At 47.6% G+C, this 18,412-nt stretch overlaps 2 protein-coding genes across 3 annotated transcripts in view; one reads left to right on the forward strand and one right to left on the reverse strand.

Moving 5' to 3' along the window:
• Window positions 1-18,412, reverse strand: part of LOC125959276 (uncharacterized) — a 48,834-nt gene that overhangs the window by 11,236 nt on the left and 19,186 nt on the right. The gene's annotated exons all lie outside the window — the stretch shown is intronic.
• On the forward strand, window positions 1,909-17,073 carry LOC125958384 (5-hydroxytryptamine receptor 1A-like). Of its 2 annotated transcripts, XM_049691681.1 has the most exons (6): window positions 2,715-3,034; window positions 3,100-3,294; window positions 7,370-7,759; window positions 10,162-10,296; window positions 15,291-15,440; window positions 15,524-17,073. In XM_049691681.1, the coding sequence occupies exons 3-6, from the start codon at window positions 7,501-7,503 to the stop codon at window positions 16,765-16,767; spliced, it is 1,788 nt and encodes a 595-aa protein (XP_049547638.1). In that variant the 5' UTR covers window positions 2,715-3,034; window positions 3,100-3,294; window positions 7,370-7,500; the 3' UTR covers window positions 16,768-17,073. The 2 variants fall into 2 exon arrangements, with proteins under 2 accessions (XP_049547646.1, XP_049547638.1); XM_049691689.1 differs by lacking the exons at window positions 2,715-3,034; window positions 3,100-3,294 and adding an exon at window positions 1,909-2,187.

Raw genomic sequence — 18,412 nt, forward strand, 5'->3', positions numbered from 1 at the left:
TAACGCGGCTGTGTGTGCATAAATGATTAGGCCAAGCGATCAACATCGTGTACCCACTCAAACGATGAACAGAACCAACCGGTCGACAGAGCGTTTTGTTTGATTTGCCTTGACTAGCCAGCTGGTCCATAACGCCGCCACAGGCCAGAGCACCGGAGTGGGAACTCTGGCGACGATGCCGACGTGTATGGCGGATTCATGGAGCCGCCGTTCACGTGTGCTGATGTCAGGTGTGCCATAGTGCCGCTTTCGGTCATTTATTGAATCCATCAATCTATTAGCAACGTAATGTAATGACCGGGATAGAGGAAAAGAGAGAGAGAAAGAGAGAGAGCCTTCGTATTGCAATCCAGCGGAAGTGTCACTTCGACCAGTTTGCCAGGTCCACAATACAACTTTAGCTACGTTCGGCAACGATAAGCACATACAAGTTTTTAATGTAAATGCAGCTTTTGGATCAATGACTTGTACAGTGTGGATCTTGTTTTGAAGAGAAAGCTTGATCACATCACTGTAACGAAAAGAACTTTAATAAGCAGCCAGTGCATCGTCTTCGGCATTTCTTCATCAACCAAGTTAGTTAGTGGTCATTGACTGTAACATTGGCACAGTGCTGTGGGATTTCAATGGAACTCTTCTCCAAATCCACTCAAGCCAGTAATTGGCAACATTAATTGAGCATCTTCAACTTGAACCTCAGCAACATCAAGCATTACTTCCGAGCCAATGAAAAGGGACGGCTAAGGTATTTTATAGTGTTTTTTTTTTGCATTTTTTGTTGTTCGAATCAGATTTCAAATACTTGGAACAATCAATGTAAAATTGACAACGAAGGTGTTTCCCTAAAACCGACGAATTAAAAAGTGATGTCCATTGTAGTATAAAAACTACTAGACTGATTGATTCGAAACAATGAACACACTTCACTTTTCCAACTTCAAGATGCGGCCAAAAAATGCAAAAACAGTAATTTTACACCTGGGGCAACCGGGATAAACTTATAGTCCAAATAATATCGAGATGTCTATTTGAGATGATCCAACACGCAGCAACGATGGACACCGAAAACAGTACATTTTTGCAGACACGTCGATGCCATGGACGTAATTCATAACAAATCTTCCACAAATATAATAAAATGTTCTTCAAAACTGATGGTATAATATGACTTCAGTTGAAAAACAATAATTTTGAACGGTTTCGTCACAAAAACTCTGCAAAAATTACCCCGTTTTGGCCCAAATTAACATCCACCCCTGCAAGAGGCTCATCGATGACAAATTTACTAAACTTCCGGTTACTTCCCGGAGAAAGCGATGATTCGTATCCACAACACAGTGCATCAAACCATCGATAAACGGCCGCTGCCGCTGATAACTAAGCCACTGCCAGCGAGCCGGCCACAGACCAGAGTGTCACCAACGGCAAATGCAATTCCATACACGGCACGTCACATTAAGCATCGAGAATCGTCAGTCGCACCCGTTTGACGGTGATTTCATGGACGCCAAAGCGTTACCGCGTGATTGATAAAACGCGTATCTTATCGTCGAGCTCAACATCGGATTGCGATCCGATGGAGCGAACCACCGCACGCAGAGTGTGTGTGTGTCTTGGTGTGTTAAGCTCGGTTTTGGGTCAACTCATCCCGGAGGGAAACAGCAGCAGCAACGCCGCTAGCCAGTCAGAACAAGGGTTTCGTTGCGTTCGCTGCTCTCTGCACTCGGCAGCAACCGAGAATCGTAGAGTTAAACGCGTGTCTTGGTGTCTTATTCGTGCGACAGAACCAATGTCTAGAAGCAGGAGTGTCTGCTGGTGGTGTTTCTCAACATTCAAGTACCCCCCACTACCCCTCACACACCCAAGTTTGCGCCACGCGCCCACAATGAATGTGCTAAAAAGGAATCGTTGATCCAAGTAGCAGCAGCCCCAACGTTCTCTACTCGTTTCTTTAGTCAATAGTTTTTTTTTTTAACACATTTTGGGATTCCGAGTGTCTGAGTGCCCGTGTCCGTGTGTGTGTCTGTGTGTTTCTGTTGAAGTCATCACGCAGCGACTCCCAGACTACCGCAAATTGGCGCGACGCCGAAGTTCGAAAGAGGAAAAAGGCGGAATTCAATCATCGGCGAGCGCATATACTACGGACCACCAGGCACCTGCACCCAGCCCCAGCCCCCGCTACGTTGGGTAAATATTTACATTTCGAATTTATTCTCATCAAACATCGCTTCCACCCCCTTACCCCGTGTTAACTACCTTCGCGCGGAATGAGCGTCTGCCCAGAAACAAGTTCCGCAACCAACAACAAGCAGTCTTCACTGTTCGGAAGAGTATTTTTGAGGAATTGATGATGAGATGATCGATCTTCTAGCGGTTGGCGCTCTCAGTATCATGCGTGCAGGCGCGATCGATCGTTCGCATCTCGTGGTGCGCTCCGTTGTCGTCGCGTGTTGTGCGTCGTCGTCGATCGCTGGAATCGAATAATGTGCAGTGATTGGCCATAATCATGGGCCGGCAATGGGAGAATTTGATAACGACGACGGCGACGACGAGTGGCATCCACCACCGGACACACCTTCAAACGTGAGTCTCTCGATATGTGACACGACGGGTCGTGTGTGTGTGTGTGTGTGTGTGAAAAAGGCCAAGACCTAGTCCCCATTAGCTTCGTAAATTTGTGGCCACGAATGTGGCGAATTATGTGGATTATTTAGTGATTCTAGTGTTGCGTACCAGCGTGCCGGGAGCTACTGGGCCCCCCGAACTACAGATAAGACCCGCAGCAAACAGTGACCGAAGGGTTCGCCGGTACCTTCGTTCGTGAAATTGATTGAAAAGGGATTACGATTACGGTGAACGTTTGACATCACGCCGTGGGAACCGCCATCGACCTGTACCAGATGAAGTAGTGATGCGTAGTGATGGATTCGCTTGGCTTTGCGTTGTAAACCGTAACACCAGTATTCTGTAAGTGAGAGACATCGGTCCAGCTATCTAGTAGGCTTGATGGCTTTGCGAGCTATCTAAATATAAGGTGAGGGTACTGATCGTGTTATGGCGGATCCAACGAGTGTATCAAATCAGATCCCCCTTTCCCAGTGGTTCCAGTGGCCAATAATCTAGTGCGTGGGTCGAGTGAAACGATGGGAATGCCATTACCCATTACTGCTAATACATGCATCAGGAGCATTCCATAAATTGCTAACGGCGTAGCGGACCGGCGCACTTCCGCGACCAATTACCATTCGTCCGGCATCCCTTCCATTAGCTAAGCACCAGGCTTCCTGCGGAACGGTAAAGCATAATGGGCCCGGAACATGGTTACTACGTTACGTTGCGTACGTTGCGTCGAATCGAATCTGAATCTGTATTTGCAGGATCTAACCTCATTTGTGCCAGTCATCGCGAACGGATGGCTGGAAGGCGAATCAATTAAAAGAGTGATTGTGCCACGGTTCGGCACACCCGTGGTCCGATGAGTCCGTTGAATGAGGTCTTCTTGCCCTCAGGTGGTTAGACTGCGTGGCCTCGTTACAAAAAAGAAAAAAGAATCAGCAGTTCACTGGTACTCTCCGGTACTCCGGAATTCATTCTAGCTAATGCACGCCATTCGATGGCGTACATCAACGCTCGCGCTGGCTGCTTATTGTTTTCGGATCATTGAGACACCACTCAACGCACCGGGCACAGCACTCAAGCCAAGGACGACCATCGGTAGTCATCGGTTCGATGGTAACGACGGTTCAAATGTCGAAGCGAACGCACTAGCAGCCTAATTGGTTGGCTACCCGGGCAAACATCCGGCTGGATTCCGGGCACTTCAGCAGCAACACTCGGATACGCGTATAACTCTTCCGGCGGTCCCGAGCCACGCGATCCATCCAGAACAGTGACGTAATTCTCACGCAGCCCCTCACTTACCCCCACAACTTACGGCAAACACTTTGCGGGGAGTGCTTGCGGGGACACTTCGATACGGATGGCGGTACTTCTATATGCATTGCGCTTCTTCGCGTATCCTTCGACGTGGCCACACTTTACTACCGCACACGGTGGGCACACTTCGTGACTCTGTGGCCACTGTTGCAATATTTCAACGTTTTTTACGAGCCTCGTACCGCGGACATTTCATGTTCACGACGACCGACGGCACACTGTGAAGCAACGAGTCAAGTTGCCAAGACTCGGTGTGTATATGTGTATGTGCCAAAGGGCGCCACTAGCAAGGGGGAAAGCGGCCCTGCTCTGTCGCGGGGCCTGCGAAAAGCTGAGGAAAACCTAAATCACGCACTTTATTGACCCCATTCGAGTTCGTCCGAGTGGCCAACTGACCCCCCCCCCCCCCCCCCCCGTTCTCGGTGGTGTTGATTTTGGAATGAGTTCATCGGACACTCTCTCTCTCTCTGCTTTCCACTCCCGGAGCCGATGAATAAAGTTCTACCGATTGGCCCCCATCGACATTGGCAGCGTCCGGGAGTCGTTGCTGACGGCAAAGGCTATTGGTTTCAATCTAAAGCGGTGACTTCTTTTTTTTCCTAAACTTTTTACGAAGGAACTACGAAAACTGACCACATTGCGACACTTGACATTGTGGGGCGCCATTTTATGGAAAGTTCCGTTCAGCTATCTAACCACAACGTCCAGCCCCGGTCGGAACCTGATTTCGATGGTTTGTACATCGCTTAGGAAATGCTATGGGTAGAACAATCAGCGATTACCAATCGCAGAGAGGACTCAGAAGGACTTTAATAACACTCATGGACTGTTTTGACGAAGGAAATGGCAGAAAAAAAAAAGAACAATGGTTTTCTGTTTACGGTACCATTGAGAGCTCACAAACGGTTCGCACATTCCTTTTCACAAACGATATAATAGCACACAATAATAAATAATTGGAGTAGCACAATCGTAAATGAATCCAAGAAATGCCTTCACAAGCTACTTTCTAATTGAAGGATCTTTTAGTGTGTCAAAACAGCATTCAGTTTCGATCAACTATCACACATTTCTTTGAAAAAGAACTTTTCTAAACAAAATAAATCGATCATTTCAATGATCTTAATTGATAACGACCTGAAGAGTCCGTAGGTAATGGTAGAACAATTGTATGTTTGAGAGTGAGGGAAACGGGGCCGGGAATAATGTAAAATAAATTCCGGGCCCGTCCTGACTGAACGATTAAATTGCAATAAAAGGTATTAAAATTCCTGGTGCAAAACGTGCTAAGCATTTGGATGCATGCTAGCAACCGATGCAGTGGGAAACAGTAGGATTACTATTGGTTACTTCAATGTATCGTTACAGCGATGACCGGTTGTGCAGCGAAAATATGATTGAACAATACGATAGAAATAACGATTCATAACAAAAAATATAGGGATGATCACTTCTGATTCTTCGCACCCCGCTAATACCAACTGGCGTACTATTACGTTTCAATGTCAATGTTCAATGTGATGTATGTCAATACATGACATATTTGCTGTGACTTCTTCAAAAAACTCTGAACTACTGGAAGTACATAGAAACTCGAAATCGAAACTTCTCTTTCACTTCAAACATCCAAATATACAGTCCAACTTATCTAACTTTGATCAGGGTACTTTCGATACTTCATCGTGCAAGACTCTCCATCGAGAACAATTCCATTTCGTTCGAAAATTGATTCCAATTGCTATTCCTGCAATTGTTAATGGAAAGTGCAATATAGCGCGCGTCACGCTAGAAACTTTGGCAGCAACAAAGCCGGTTCAGTGGCTTTGGTTGCGTGATTCCAAGTAGCAAATTACATTTAACGCCACTGGTCTCCGAAAGCACTTCGGTTCGATTGAAAATCTACTAAAACTCGTGATTTTCCAAGTTGAGTTTGAACCAAAAACCCTCCTCTACCACCTGCGGTCATTCTCCACCACAGATTCCCTGAATAGTCAAGTTGGTCAGCTAACTAACGAAATATACTTGGAACCCGGCATCAGAACGTTCTAAGCGATCGACCGGAGGTGGTTTTCAACTGAAAATGATGGAAGTTGTAGCTAAAGCTATGCTGCACCATTCGATCTCAAGTCCACAAGTAAACTTTATCCCCGGGATCTCTAATTGATCTTTACGATGTACACAGCAGTTCAAAGAAAACTAATAATCCTAACATCCATACAAAAGCCACCTACAGATAGCTCTAACTGATTGTAAAAGATGTTTGGATTTCGTTCACTGTTACCAGCCTAATTAGTAACCGGCAAGATGTCTGATGACTTCCGTTTCCTCTGCCCAAGCTCTGCGCTCACAGTTTACCTGGAACTCAACATTTCTCCAATATCCTCACCGGTCATGCTAGGTGTGTGATGATTTTTCAAGCATCACGTCCATACCAGATCATACAGTATTCACTCTTCACACGCACACACGCGGTCACACAGACAGACTGTCCGAAGTTATCCTGTTTTTCCGCCCATTAAGTACATCTGCCAGAGCCCGGTGCTGAGCGAGAACTTAATCAAAACTCGCTCAAACTACATCCAGCAGCATCGGCCGGCCATCCATGGACCGTCCATGGTCGAACCATACTCTGTCGGCTCGGCTGCGAATTTAGTTCCGTTGCACAAGTTTGTCTACGGTATTAAGCTGTAAAGTGACCATTTCCTGCCCTACCCACACCACAATTCGCACCGTCTTCACGTCACTTCAACCAAGTACCACCCTCCCGCACACACCCTCATTCCTCAAAAGCTTCTCCAGCATCCGGAACGAGACAGTGCGGTCATTATTTCATTTTCGTTTAATTAAATTTTCATCTGCTCGAATGCAGTGTACCGGCAACTACGACGACGACGATGACGATGACGGCCATTGTTCGACATGGAATTGCACTCCCATGATGTCGACAGGGCCGACAGAATCTGGTAGCGTGGAGCGGGAAAATCGGGAAACTAAAAACATTTCAACACTTCAACAGCCAACCCAACGTTGGGCCAAGTTCGGTCGATGACAGGTGGAGAATGGACATTACCGAAAGGCTGGCCCGATTCTCCCTGGCCAGCTGGCCACTTCCTTATCCAATCCTGCCCTTTCCCTGGCTGGCAAATGCATTCCTGGTAAATGGGCACAAATTGCATCCATCACGCCCTCTGCTGGGCCGACGGCTCTGGTTCGTTTTCATGTGGCCGAAGAACACGAAGCGATTGCCATGACGACAATGAAGGAGATCGTCATAGCCACTCTGGCCACTTTACTTTTTTCCAACCCAACCATTATTCATTAAAAAGCTTTCATCTCCGGACTCCCGGTGGCCGCTGAAGGCCGGACGACAGCAAATAATTTACCGTACGGAGAATGCAATTAATGTTTGATTTCTATTTTTGTATACTTGCAGGCTGGCCTGGCCAAAGGTAACAGCAAACGGTCGGCTGCCTACTGCGCATCCAAGAATCTGTGCGGACAAGTAAACAATAGCAACCAGAGGGACGAGAGGACAACGCGGAGCGCAGGAGAGCGGCGCAAGGCATGGTGAAGGCGCAGATAAAAAACTACGATGATTACGAGCGAATCCGATACTTTTACTACGTCCGGCCACCGCAGCGGGTGGACTGGTGGTTCGATCCGATGGCACCCCCGACCACCACCTCCGATTCCGTCACGACGCTGAGCGCCAGCGAGGAGGCGACGCTGCTGCTCTACGACATCTTCATTCCGCTGCTCGGTTCCGTCATCATTCTGCTTAACCTGATCGTCGTCGTGTCCTGCGTTTTGCTGCTACGCAAAGGTGAGCTCGCGGTCGCGGTCGCCCTCGACCTCATTGCGGACCCTGCGCTGTCCGCAGGCCATTTCCTGCATCCTTCCTTCGATCGATGGATACCTCCGAGGGGAAATGAGGGTTTTATGCTTTTCATTGAAGGTCTCAGTAATGAAGGTTTAGGATCTCTCTGTCTCTCCTCCTTTCTCTCTCTCTCTTTCTCTCTCTCTCTCTTGCTCTCTCTCTCTCTCTCTCTCTCGCTCTCTCTCGCTTATTTTTTGCTTTTTAATCGCCGAAAACAGTTTCATTTGATACTTTTCGAGGTCACGGAGTGCTTTGTTTTTCTCGAAATCCCTCCCCCAAACACTCACTACAACCATTGCCGGTTGTACCAGCGACTAACGGTTGGTCGCGTTAATCAAAAAGCTCTGGGGAAGGATAAACGGACACGGGCACGTGGCACGTGGCTCAAGGTTCGTTTCGCGCGTCTGAAGGGGTCACAGGAAATGTGTTTTTCTTGGGAAAAACTTTTCCTCTTGGAACAAATTCCATCGCGACATCGCTCAACATACACAACACTCAAACACACACACACACACACAGCGTGAAGGAGCTCAAAGTTTCGCTAATTAATTACCCCGTGCGCCGAGTGCTCGGCGCGGTACAGAGCCGTGCTGGAATGCAATCGGCGTCCAGCCGTTGGAGTTTATTCGGTTTTTCATCCGCATCCAGTCTAGCCGTATTTGGACTTCACAGCACAGACATTCCCTCTTTGGGCTGGGGCGGATGTTTTTTAATTAAAATCCCGTTCAGCGCTTGCAGCATGAACGAGATTGCAGATTGTGCAGAAAGCTTATTCAAGCTACCACTGATGAGCCAGCCAGTGGTAGCAGCCATGGTGGTACAGGTCAGAGCAATGTGATGAGTATAAAAAGGACACTTCGCTGAATCCGTTCTGGAAATGAATTTTTCATCCCAAACAAAGCAATCTTTTGGATCAATCAAACTTGTTGCAAAAACGACGTTAGTTGCAATGGCGTAACAGTCATTTCTCTTTTAATTACCGATCTCTTCTGTTCTTCATAGAATGATTGAATGTTATTATTAATATGATTCTTTTTAAAGCGTCAATTTCAAATATTTCTACTTTTTCTACTTATTTACCATTTGTAAATGGATGGCACAGTAGTACAATTCTCGATCCACGCTTATCCACGATCCATCAAATGTATTCATTTTCTAAAATTCCAAAAGATTAGAAACTCAAGACTATACAGACCATTGAGATGTGCTGACGAAACGTCCCAATATAAGTATTCCTGAAAAACGAATGCTTGTGACTTCTGGAGTAAACAAAATTTATTTCTGCCTAATTTTTCACCCAGACAGACGATTATTAACGCTAGGATCCATTTTGTAGCTAAGATGTCACAAGCTTTCTCAGCTGATATTTTCATAGATCCATTGATTGACTTGATTTTTATATACTTGGACTTGATTTATAATTCGTTATGGTTGAATGTGAATTAAATTCGAAAAAACATATTTGCCACTACACCAAAGATAATACCATCTCCAATATTCTACTCAAAAAATCGCCTACGAAACATAGTGTATAACAAACAAATATGGCAAAATACTTCTCGCTAGAACGGTAGCTGTTATGTAAATTGTGTTCTATTGCAGAAATGAAACTCAGGCCCCCCGAAAGACCTACAAACATATTCGCCAATTCGATCTAATTAACACGTAATAATACGTTTCCCAATTAAGCTAACTAGTGTAGCGCTAATCAGATCCGAGGGGCCTATAGGTTGATCGATTAACCAAGGCTTAGCTTTACGGCCAGCAGCGGAGCAAAGTAGTTTGAAACATTTGTAAAATCCTCTCTGATATCTGAAATGGAACACTTTCCACAAACGAATGACATGCATCGAACACCCCAGCACCCCAATATTTACCAATAAACCATTATCGGCGGTGACCAACTCCAACACACTCCCATTACCAATTCAACGTATCGAATTGCGTGCGCTCGAGCTAATTAAGTGCGGTTTACCATCTCAACTGGCCGAGCGGCGGTTCATGATGCGGTTTGGATTATTTTTATGCTTCCCTGCCACATGTGTACATTTTACTGACCAAAGCCAGAGCAAACAAAAACAGTAAAACCAGTTTTCCCATTTCGCACTAAATTCCACTTTGATTGGGCGCTTGATTGAAAAGTATAAAAAATCAGCAAAACAAAACAATCCAGCCACAGCATTCCAATTTCATCCTTTCCCATCCACCCATTTCCATGGCAACCGATGATGCATAGAACCGTGAGGACACGGCCCGGTGCGGTGTTGCGGTGCGTTTGTTACGAAATAGAAAATCCATTTTAATCCGATCATTTCCGCTTCTTCTTTCCTTCCCTTCCCCGTTGACAGGCCAGCAACCATACACGACCTACATGTTCCTCGGTAACGTGGCCGTCTCGGACCTACTGACGGGCTTTGCGGTAATCTACGGTCAGTACGCACCGCGCGAGCTACGCGGCGAGGACAACTGCGCGCTGATGATAGGTATGAATAGCGGTTTTCCCTTCCTCCAACCAAAGCCACGCCACGCCACACCACGTCACCAGCAAGCAGCACCACGCCATCGATCCGTGTGGCCGGTGCCCGGTGACGAAACCGAAACGAAAATTATCGCATTAGAGCGGATCATATTCGCCATCGAACGATCGATCAATTTACGTTCGAATGATTGAGTTTTGATCGACGACGACGACGACGACGGCGGCGGTCAGCGCGTGACCACCACCATCACGGTGGTGGCCATCATTCCCGTTAGAGTGTTTGCGAGAAAGTGGTCAAAATGAAAAATGCAATCGCGCTTCGTATCCTGCGGTGCAACATTTAACCAGTTTTGTCGGCGTTTTTTTCCCGGCCGCTACTTTCCACGCGATTTACGCTGGTGGCAGACCTCGTGCAGGACCTATAGTCAGCATTAAATATTGTCACCAAATGGACCATGCGTTGCACGGTCATATTCTCTCCCTCAACCAAAAAAAAAACCAACGTTCAATCCGTGACGGTTTGGTATTCGGTTGTCACCCAATCCAAGGGTGGCCTTTACCGTATCCGGACAATCGGCGATTACTGGAGCATGGAGTGCGCAACGGTGCCAATCATAAACCGGTGGTCACCGCACGAGCCGTCCGTTCGATTTCGAGCTGATTAACGGACTAAAACGCCAACTGCTCCCTTTGAACCATATCCGTAAGACTCCACAACGAGAAAAAATAACGGCATTAGCCGGAGCTGGTCCGCATCTCGAAAATGTGGTCCAGTAGCAGAGCAACCCGGTGACCGGGGATCGAGCCCATTATAAGCCTTATTTATGAACCGTACCCCCAAAACATGTGGGGGGGCCACGAGGTTCACGCTGAGCTAAGCAATAAACATACTCGAGGCCATTAGGCGGGGAAGGATGTCGACGACCAGTTACCAAGGACGGTGCGGAACCGAAAGTTACCGCGGAGAAGCTGAGGTCGTCGCGCCGTCTCACTCGGTGCTGTTGGTGTCCCCTCCCCCCTCTTCCCACCCTTTACCCCCCTTGCAGGTGACTTTCTCATGAGAAATGAATAATATGTCATAGCACGAGATCAGAGAGAAGTCGAGTCCATTGGTGGAGCAGCAATGAGATGAAGACCAAGGATCCCTCCCTGCGGGACCGTACGCCCGGGGCCGAGTGGATGAGAATTAATATATTTCTGTATGACCTTTGCCACCTTCGTGACGTGCGCTCGGCGGTGGCGACGGTTTGAAGCCGGGTAATTATTCAGCAGAATGTCTTTCTACTTCATCTTCGCGCAAACATACCGTATGTGTCCGTATCTATGTACGTGTGTGAGTGTGTGTAGGAAGGGTTTTCCAGGCTTCAGTTCAGTGTCGCGTGTCGTGTTCATGACGTTAGCAGCAGCGGCAGCCAGTGACGAGAGACGAGATGAGATACAAGCAGAACCGCGCTGATGATGACGATGGGCGGTTGGCATGATGGCGTGATGTGTCGTCGTATGATTAATTATTTCAAATTATGCACCCTAATAAGCCTACGGTTGCATCTTTTAATTATCCATCCACGCTCATCGTGCTCATCTTGGTACAAACCAAGGACCAAAACGACCTTGCAGCGGTTTCGCTTCGAACAATGGCTTCCCAGTGCGCGCAGCCTACTATGCATTGTCAGCTGCTTCGTCGGTTGCAGCTTCGCCGGAAATGCCGGAATCTCAAACCTCAACTTGGCTGCAGCAGCAGCAGCAGCAACGAGGGTAGCAACCAAACGTCAAACGGCACCCGATGAGCTCCGGTTTCCGGTGAAGCTCCCCCCTGCCTCGACCGCTCGCCGTCCTCTCTCCACAATGAAGTCTTTAGGATCTTTATTAGCAAGCATAAATGATGGCGCAGCGGCCCTCTCGCTCTCTCTCTCTCGCGAGCAGCAAGTTTTCCGGGAAAACATGGCAAACACATGTCAACCGCATGATGCCTCCACCCCCTTTCTACCACGATAGCAAACTTAATCACGCATCCAGCTCGTGATGAGTCTGTGTGTGTGTGTTAGTGTGTGTTACCGTGTGAATCCGGTTTCGACGTTGATCGGATACCACCTCTCCCTGGTGACGGCGTGACTGTGCGCCCTTCCTACCAGAACCCCTAAAAATAGTTTCGTCTTTCCGCTTCCTTTTCCCGCAAAACGGTGGGGGGAGGGGGGAGGGACGGTGGTGGTGCCCTTGGAAAATGGTGCGTCGGAGTCGTCGGAGAACCGCGCGGCCAGAGCATTGCTCGTAGTTGCACCGCTAGAAAGTTTTGGTTCGTTGGTTGAACTAAACTGTTTCCAAAAACTGTTCTAAATCAACAAATCCTTTTGGACAGTTCTCTACTCTAGCGCCTCACGTGCTCTCTCTCTTTCTATCTCTCTCTCTGTTTCTCTTTCACTTTCTAGCTCTCTCTGCTGTAGAGGGCCTGCTATAGTTCGCTCGCGGTACGAACTGAAACTGGCATGTTGGATTGGAAAATGAATGGTCCTGGCCGGACGGGCGGTGAAGAAACTTCGTCCAAAAAGCATTTTTCGGCGTTCCGCGGACCAACCGATTGTTTATTCGCCCGCGGAGTGCGGCGGGCGAGCGGCTCGAGAGTGCACTATACCCCAATATGCCAATGCGGCTGCCAATAGTTTGGGCGCTTTTATTTATTTTCTGCTGCAATTCACCACCACGGGAATTCGAAACTCGATTGGCTATTGGCCGACTAGCGGTGACTGGCGGTGGTGTTGGTGTTGGTTGTGGTGAAGGGAAACGTTCTCTCTCACCATCGGGGGCTTTGGTTTTTGGTTAATGGAGTGAACAGAGCATCGTGTTCGTGAGGAGCGCACATGTTCAGCATCAATCAGTGCTACATACAATCGAGTAACTATCACTTTTCGATGAGAGCTGCTCCAAGTACACTACATCTCATCTCATCGCACCTCATAAAGCAACACGTTTTTGGGGGAACGAAGGAGAGTGGAAACAAATTTGCCAGCAATTTCCATCACCAACAAGAAAACACTCTACGTAATTATAGAAACACACTATGAGTGCTGCAGTTGCTGCTGACCTACACATTCTCTCCTTCTCTCTCTTTCTCTCTCTCGAGCGCGCTATCAGAAGCGATCGATCAGATCAATGGTGCGGTGTGTACTAATGGAAAAGTTCATCCGTATGTTGAGTCAACAGACAAATTGAAATAACCACACTGAGCACAGATTCCCCGGGCAGGCTCTGTAAAGTTTATCGAAAGCAAATAAAACTCATCGGATAGGTGCCCAGTTCCATGAAATCATAAAATAATAAATGACAACGTAGACATCAGGTCCGAAGTAGGTGTATTATACTTTGGGGTATAATATTTTAAATCAAAAAACAACATTTGGACATTAAAGTGATACTTTCACTGACGGTATTTAACTTTGAAAGCAGTCGATTAATTGGTATGCATCATCATCATTATCATTTCAAGGCATCTTTTTTCGCTTTTAATGATCGATTAAACATACTAATCAAAAAAAATCACATCATGTGAGGTGCTGACATTGTAATCGATTGTAGGCCATTTTGAACTATCTTTTGAACCACTTTAGATAGGCCGGCTAATGGTTCAGCTGTAAGAGATTGATATATGAATTGAATTTTACAAATTGTCAATTATTTAGTTGCTCAATGTTTGCTCTCTCTTGCTTCACACTGAAAAACAATCTACCTAATGGATCTTCTGGAGTGAAACACGAAACGAATATAGCGGTGTAATACATTTTACAGCTCAGATTTATGATTCAATACGAGATGTTTGTGTATACTCTTCTCCATGTTCAGTATCGAATTGGTATGGAGTATAAATGGAGAATAATGAAATGAAATAGGGAATAGTAACTGAAGTATTTCAAATACCTGGCGTTTAGTTGACGATATTTTAGGAATTCATCAAGATGTAGTAGAAGCACAATACTGTAGGCGACGGACACCTTTCAAAAAGAACACCACAAAGCAGTTTGGTGATTTTTTATGTAACGATAGCTTCTGGAATATGCTAACAAGCTCTTGTAAATTAATTCCAGAAGAGCGTGCCTAAAACTTTATTCGCTGCACGATTGTCCCTCCAAACTTTCTTTGGACACAAAAATTCCTCGAATAATGACACCATGTTATGGCTTTGTAATTTGAGCAAAATGCTACACGCCATTGTCTCAAATTAAATTGAGAAAATTCCCCTAAATTACCATCAAAATGTTCTCTCTTGTTCGGCTGAATTCTCGTGAAACAAGTGTTCAATTCCAATAAAACGTTCCCAGTGCGACCACGGGTTGCCGTTCGTCCCTCAATCAATTGAAAGCGTCGATCAATTGAGCGCCCGAATTCGCATTAAAATTTATGTACTACGAACCGGGCACACATGTTGCAATTGAATTACACATTCGTTGTTCGATTGTTCCGCGCTGATGTCGAACTAAACTCCCAAACAAAACCGAAACAACCTAACGAATTGCAAATTATGCCGTTCTGCCACCATTTTCGGGAGAGATTTTGTTCCCAGTGAGCGCAGCTTCCACGCTTTCCCGGTGGCCATTACACAAGCGCACCATTGCACCATCCACCATTAAACAACGATCACGAGTCGGCGCCACGAATCGCAATTCCAATACAGTTAATTAGCGAGCCAGCCAGCCAGCGGCCATTGCGAGCGGTGATGACCTGCAGCAACGTCCCGATTCAGATTCCGATGTACCGTCATCTAATGCGTCAGACGATTCCAATCGACATCAGACATACATGCCACAGAACTGCCAAACGTGGAATTCGAACACATTGATACATCGTAACATCAGGCAGCATCGATGTAATGCGTTTGATGCTTCGATGTTCCTGTAACTTTTGCACATCAATCGTTTCGCTCCGAAATGCGATCCAAGTAGCCGCTGCAAAGATCCATTCATTCCCTAATTTCTCTCTCTCTCTCGCTCTGTCTCGCTCTCTTTACAGGTCTAATTGTGTCCGCGTCGCTAGTGTCGGTGTACAGTGTCGGTTTGATAGCGCTCGATCGCTATCTCTACATCGTGTACGGTCTTCAGTATCAACGCTATCTGACCCGTACCCGGGCCCGTCTACTAATCAGTGCTACCTGGCTTATCGGTATGTGCAGCCAATTCCATCTCCTACTCCTCCTCTTGTTCCATTTCACCTGACCTCACCAATCCCCTAATCGTCATCCGCAGGTGCGGTCATTGGGTTTCTGCCGGCCTTCGGATGGCGGGGTGACACCGACCAGGGCCGTACGTGTTGGTTCATCCGCCTCGCACCACCACCCCTCGTCATTCTGACCTCGGTGGCCGGCTTCCTACCGATACTGCTCGTCATCATCCTTTACAGCATCATCCTGCGTAAAGCGTTGCGACGCGTAAGCCAACTGAAGAAAGCCTCCCGGGAACTGCGCGGTGTCCAGACCGGCAATCTGAGGCTATTCCGTGGTGGTGCTGCTGCCACTGCTGCTGCAAGTGGTGCATCCACCGGCAGCTTGAGTGTCATCCCAACGACTGCGACGACGACGACGACGCCACGTCCCACCGCGAGCCACTCCGATACCGAGCAGCAGGTCGGGAACGAAGATGAACGGTTACGTCCGACGGAACGTGCCGGTGGTTGCCTGTGCTTCCGCTGGCCACGCTGCGGTTGTTCCTGTGGTCCACGCCGTGGCGCCAAACGATCCAAATCCACCTTCGAGGAGGGTGGCAACGAACCAGTGGCCACCCCCACGACAACAACAACGACGACGACGACCAGCAGAAGCGGTAGTAGCATCCGAGGTCCCACGAAGTGGAAAGCGGTAAAGGTGGTGATGTTTACGACGGGCAGCTTCGTCGTGACCTGGGTACCGTACTTCATCGCGAGCATCATGTTCGTAGCGTGCAATCCGGTCACACAAGAGGAACTGTGCCGGGGGCTCCAGTTCGCCATCGCAAGCCCCCTCGCCATCCTTGGCTTCGCCAACAGTCTCCTCAACCCGATCGTGTACGCCTGGTGGCACAATGGGTTCCGTGAGTCGATGAAAAAGCTGGGTGCGCGGTTAAGCGAACGGTTATGCTGTGGCTGCCGACGTGCGACGACGACGGAGGAGGAGAAGGACGATCCCGGTTGCTGCGGTAGACGCTGTTGTCGTAAATCATCGCGTAACGCCACGATTGCTGCAGCCTCCGTCTCCATGGCTACCACGGATACATCGGTGAACCGGATCAGTACCAGCGATGCTGCAGTTACTGTAGCTGGTATCCAGCGGCAACCGTCGTCGTCGTTGTCGTCGCCGCCGACTCAGCTTTCAGCGGCAACCAATGTGGCGAACGGACGTACGATGCAGAACGGACGGCGACCGACGGTACCGAGCAGTAGCAGCGACGACCAAGAGTTTTCCGTCACTGACGATACGGACTTGGAGCTACCGGTCCGGAAGGTGACGAGGCTTTAACCCGCTGGTGGCCCTCGTCATCGTCGTCGTCGTCGTCGTCGTGACGCAAAGAGTTACTCGTGTGCCGTGCCCCGTGCTCGTGACGAGAGGACTTTTAATCAAGCACAAACCAACCTCTAGACCAAACCTCGAACCCCTCGATCTCGGTTCGATCGATTAACGAACGAAATGTAGCGGATCAACCGACGCACCCACGGATTGGGTGTGCCAAATGGAGCGATGTGCTTTTCATCGAATTACATTACTCGTAGAAGCCATTTTGCAGGCCGCTGGTTCTCCAGTTCGTCAGTGGCGATGGTAAAGAGAGCAACTCGTGCTAGCCGGAGTTCTAGCCGAAGAGACGCCGGTCTGGTTCCCAAGTAGTAATGACATTTCGAGAGCAGACAGGACTCTCAAGCCAGCCCGAAACAGGGACAGCGACCGAAGCATCGAGTTTAATGGCAAAAGCAGAGCAGACACTTGGAATGAATTTGCTGCTCGAAAGTTGCTCTACATTCTTACAAAGTTAAATGGACCAACTACGAGCATTACCACAGCACCCCCCCGCCTCTACCTATCGCCTGGGGGTGATGATGTGCAGAAGTCTTTTTAGTTTTTAGTCTATTAGTGTTCCTTCATTACTAGGGTGCGCTTGATATGATTGAAGAGAAGGACAGCAAAGTTTTATCGAATAAGCAGCGAACAACCGGTGCCGCTTCACAGCGCGAACCTCGTTTCCAAAGGAAGCGGTGAAGCCATTTGGCACTTGTTTCACAGAAGAAGAAAAAAAAGGCTTACGTTTAGTGCTAGAGTATGTTAATGAAAAAACTTATGTAAATACAATGATTAGCATTTCATGCTTCGCGAACGCAAGTGCAAAACGCAAGCATCCTACCCGAGCATACGGTTTTTTAAATTCGATTAAAAAACAAATTTTGGGACCGGTAAGAGGATCGCGTCGAAAGTAAAAACACGAAATACCAGGCGTCTCCATCACATGGCGGCACATGGTTAGCGTGGGGCTGGCCAGCCATTTCGGTAAGTTTGGAAACATTGCATTATTTATCGATCTCAACCAGTGCCGGTGGCACCATTCTGCCCATGATCCATATGTTAGAACATATCATTTGCATGCTATTGCACAACTTCACAATTACACAACCACTCGCGTGTACCTCAGCGCACTTTTCTCGGCTGCACAGTAACCGTATTAAGCCAACGTTCGGTCGTAATTGCATTCATAATACACAGCACCGAGATGCTCGGAGTGCATTACGATGCACGGTGGATGCGTGGATGGAGCTCAGAGCCTTTTGTGGATTCATTGCAATTACGAAGTAAATTAATTACTCGTTCCTTCCGAGCAGTGCGCCTCTATCGGCGAAACAGCGACTCGGTATTGTATGTTGGGATGTGGATGTTTCTTCATGAACAGTGTCCTGTTACACGTTTGATACGCAATCATTCCCCATTAGCATGTGCATTACAAGAAGCGCAATTATGGTGTTGCGGCGATGAGAAACAGAACAAATTAAGAATAATAAAGATAAGTTGGTTCTATACTTTCAGCATCTTACTTCGAAGGGCGAATCGCGACGATAGAACGACGAGTCGTTCGTTGTGTGCTGCTACATTCCAAGACTGGATATAATCCGTCAAAAAGTCC

Source organism: Anopheles darlingi, chromosome 2, assembly GCF_943734745.1.
Source record: "Anopheles darlingi chromosome 2, idAnoDarlMG_H_01, whole genome shotgun sequence".
Taxonomy (NCBI): Eukaryota; Metazoa; Arthropoda; class Insecta; order Diptera; family Culicidae; genus Anopheles; species Anopheles darlingi.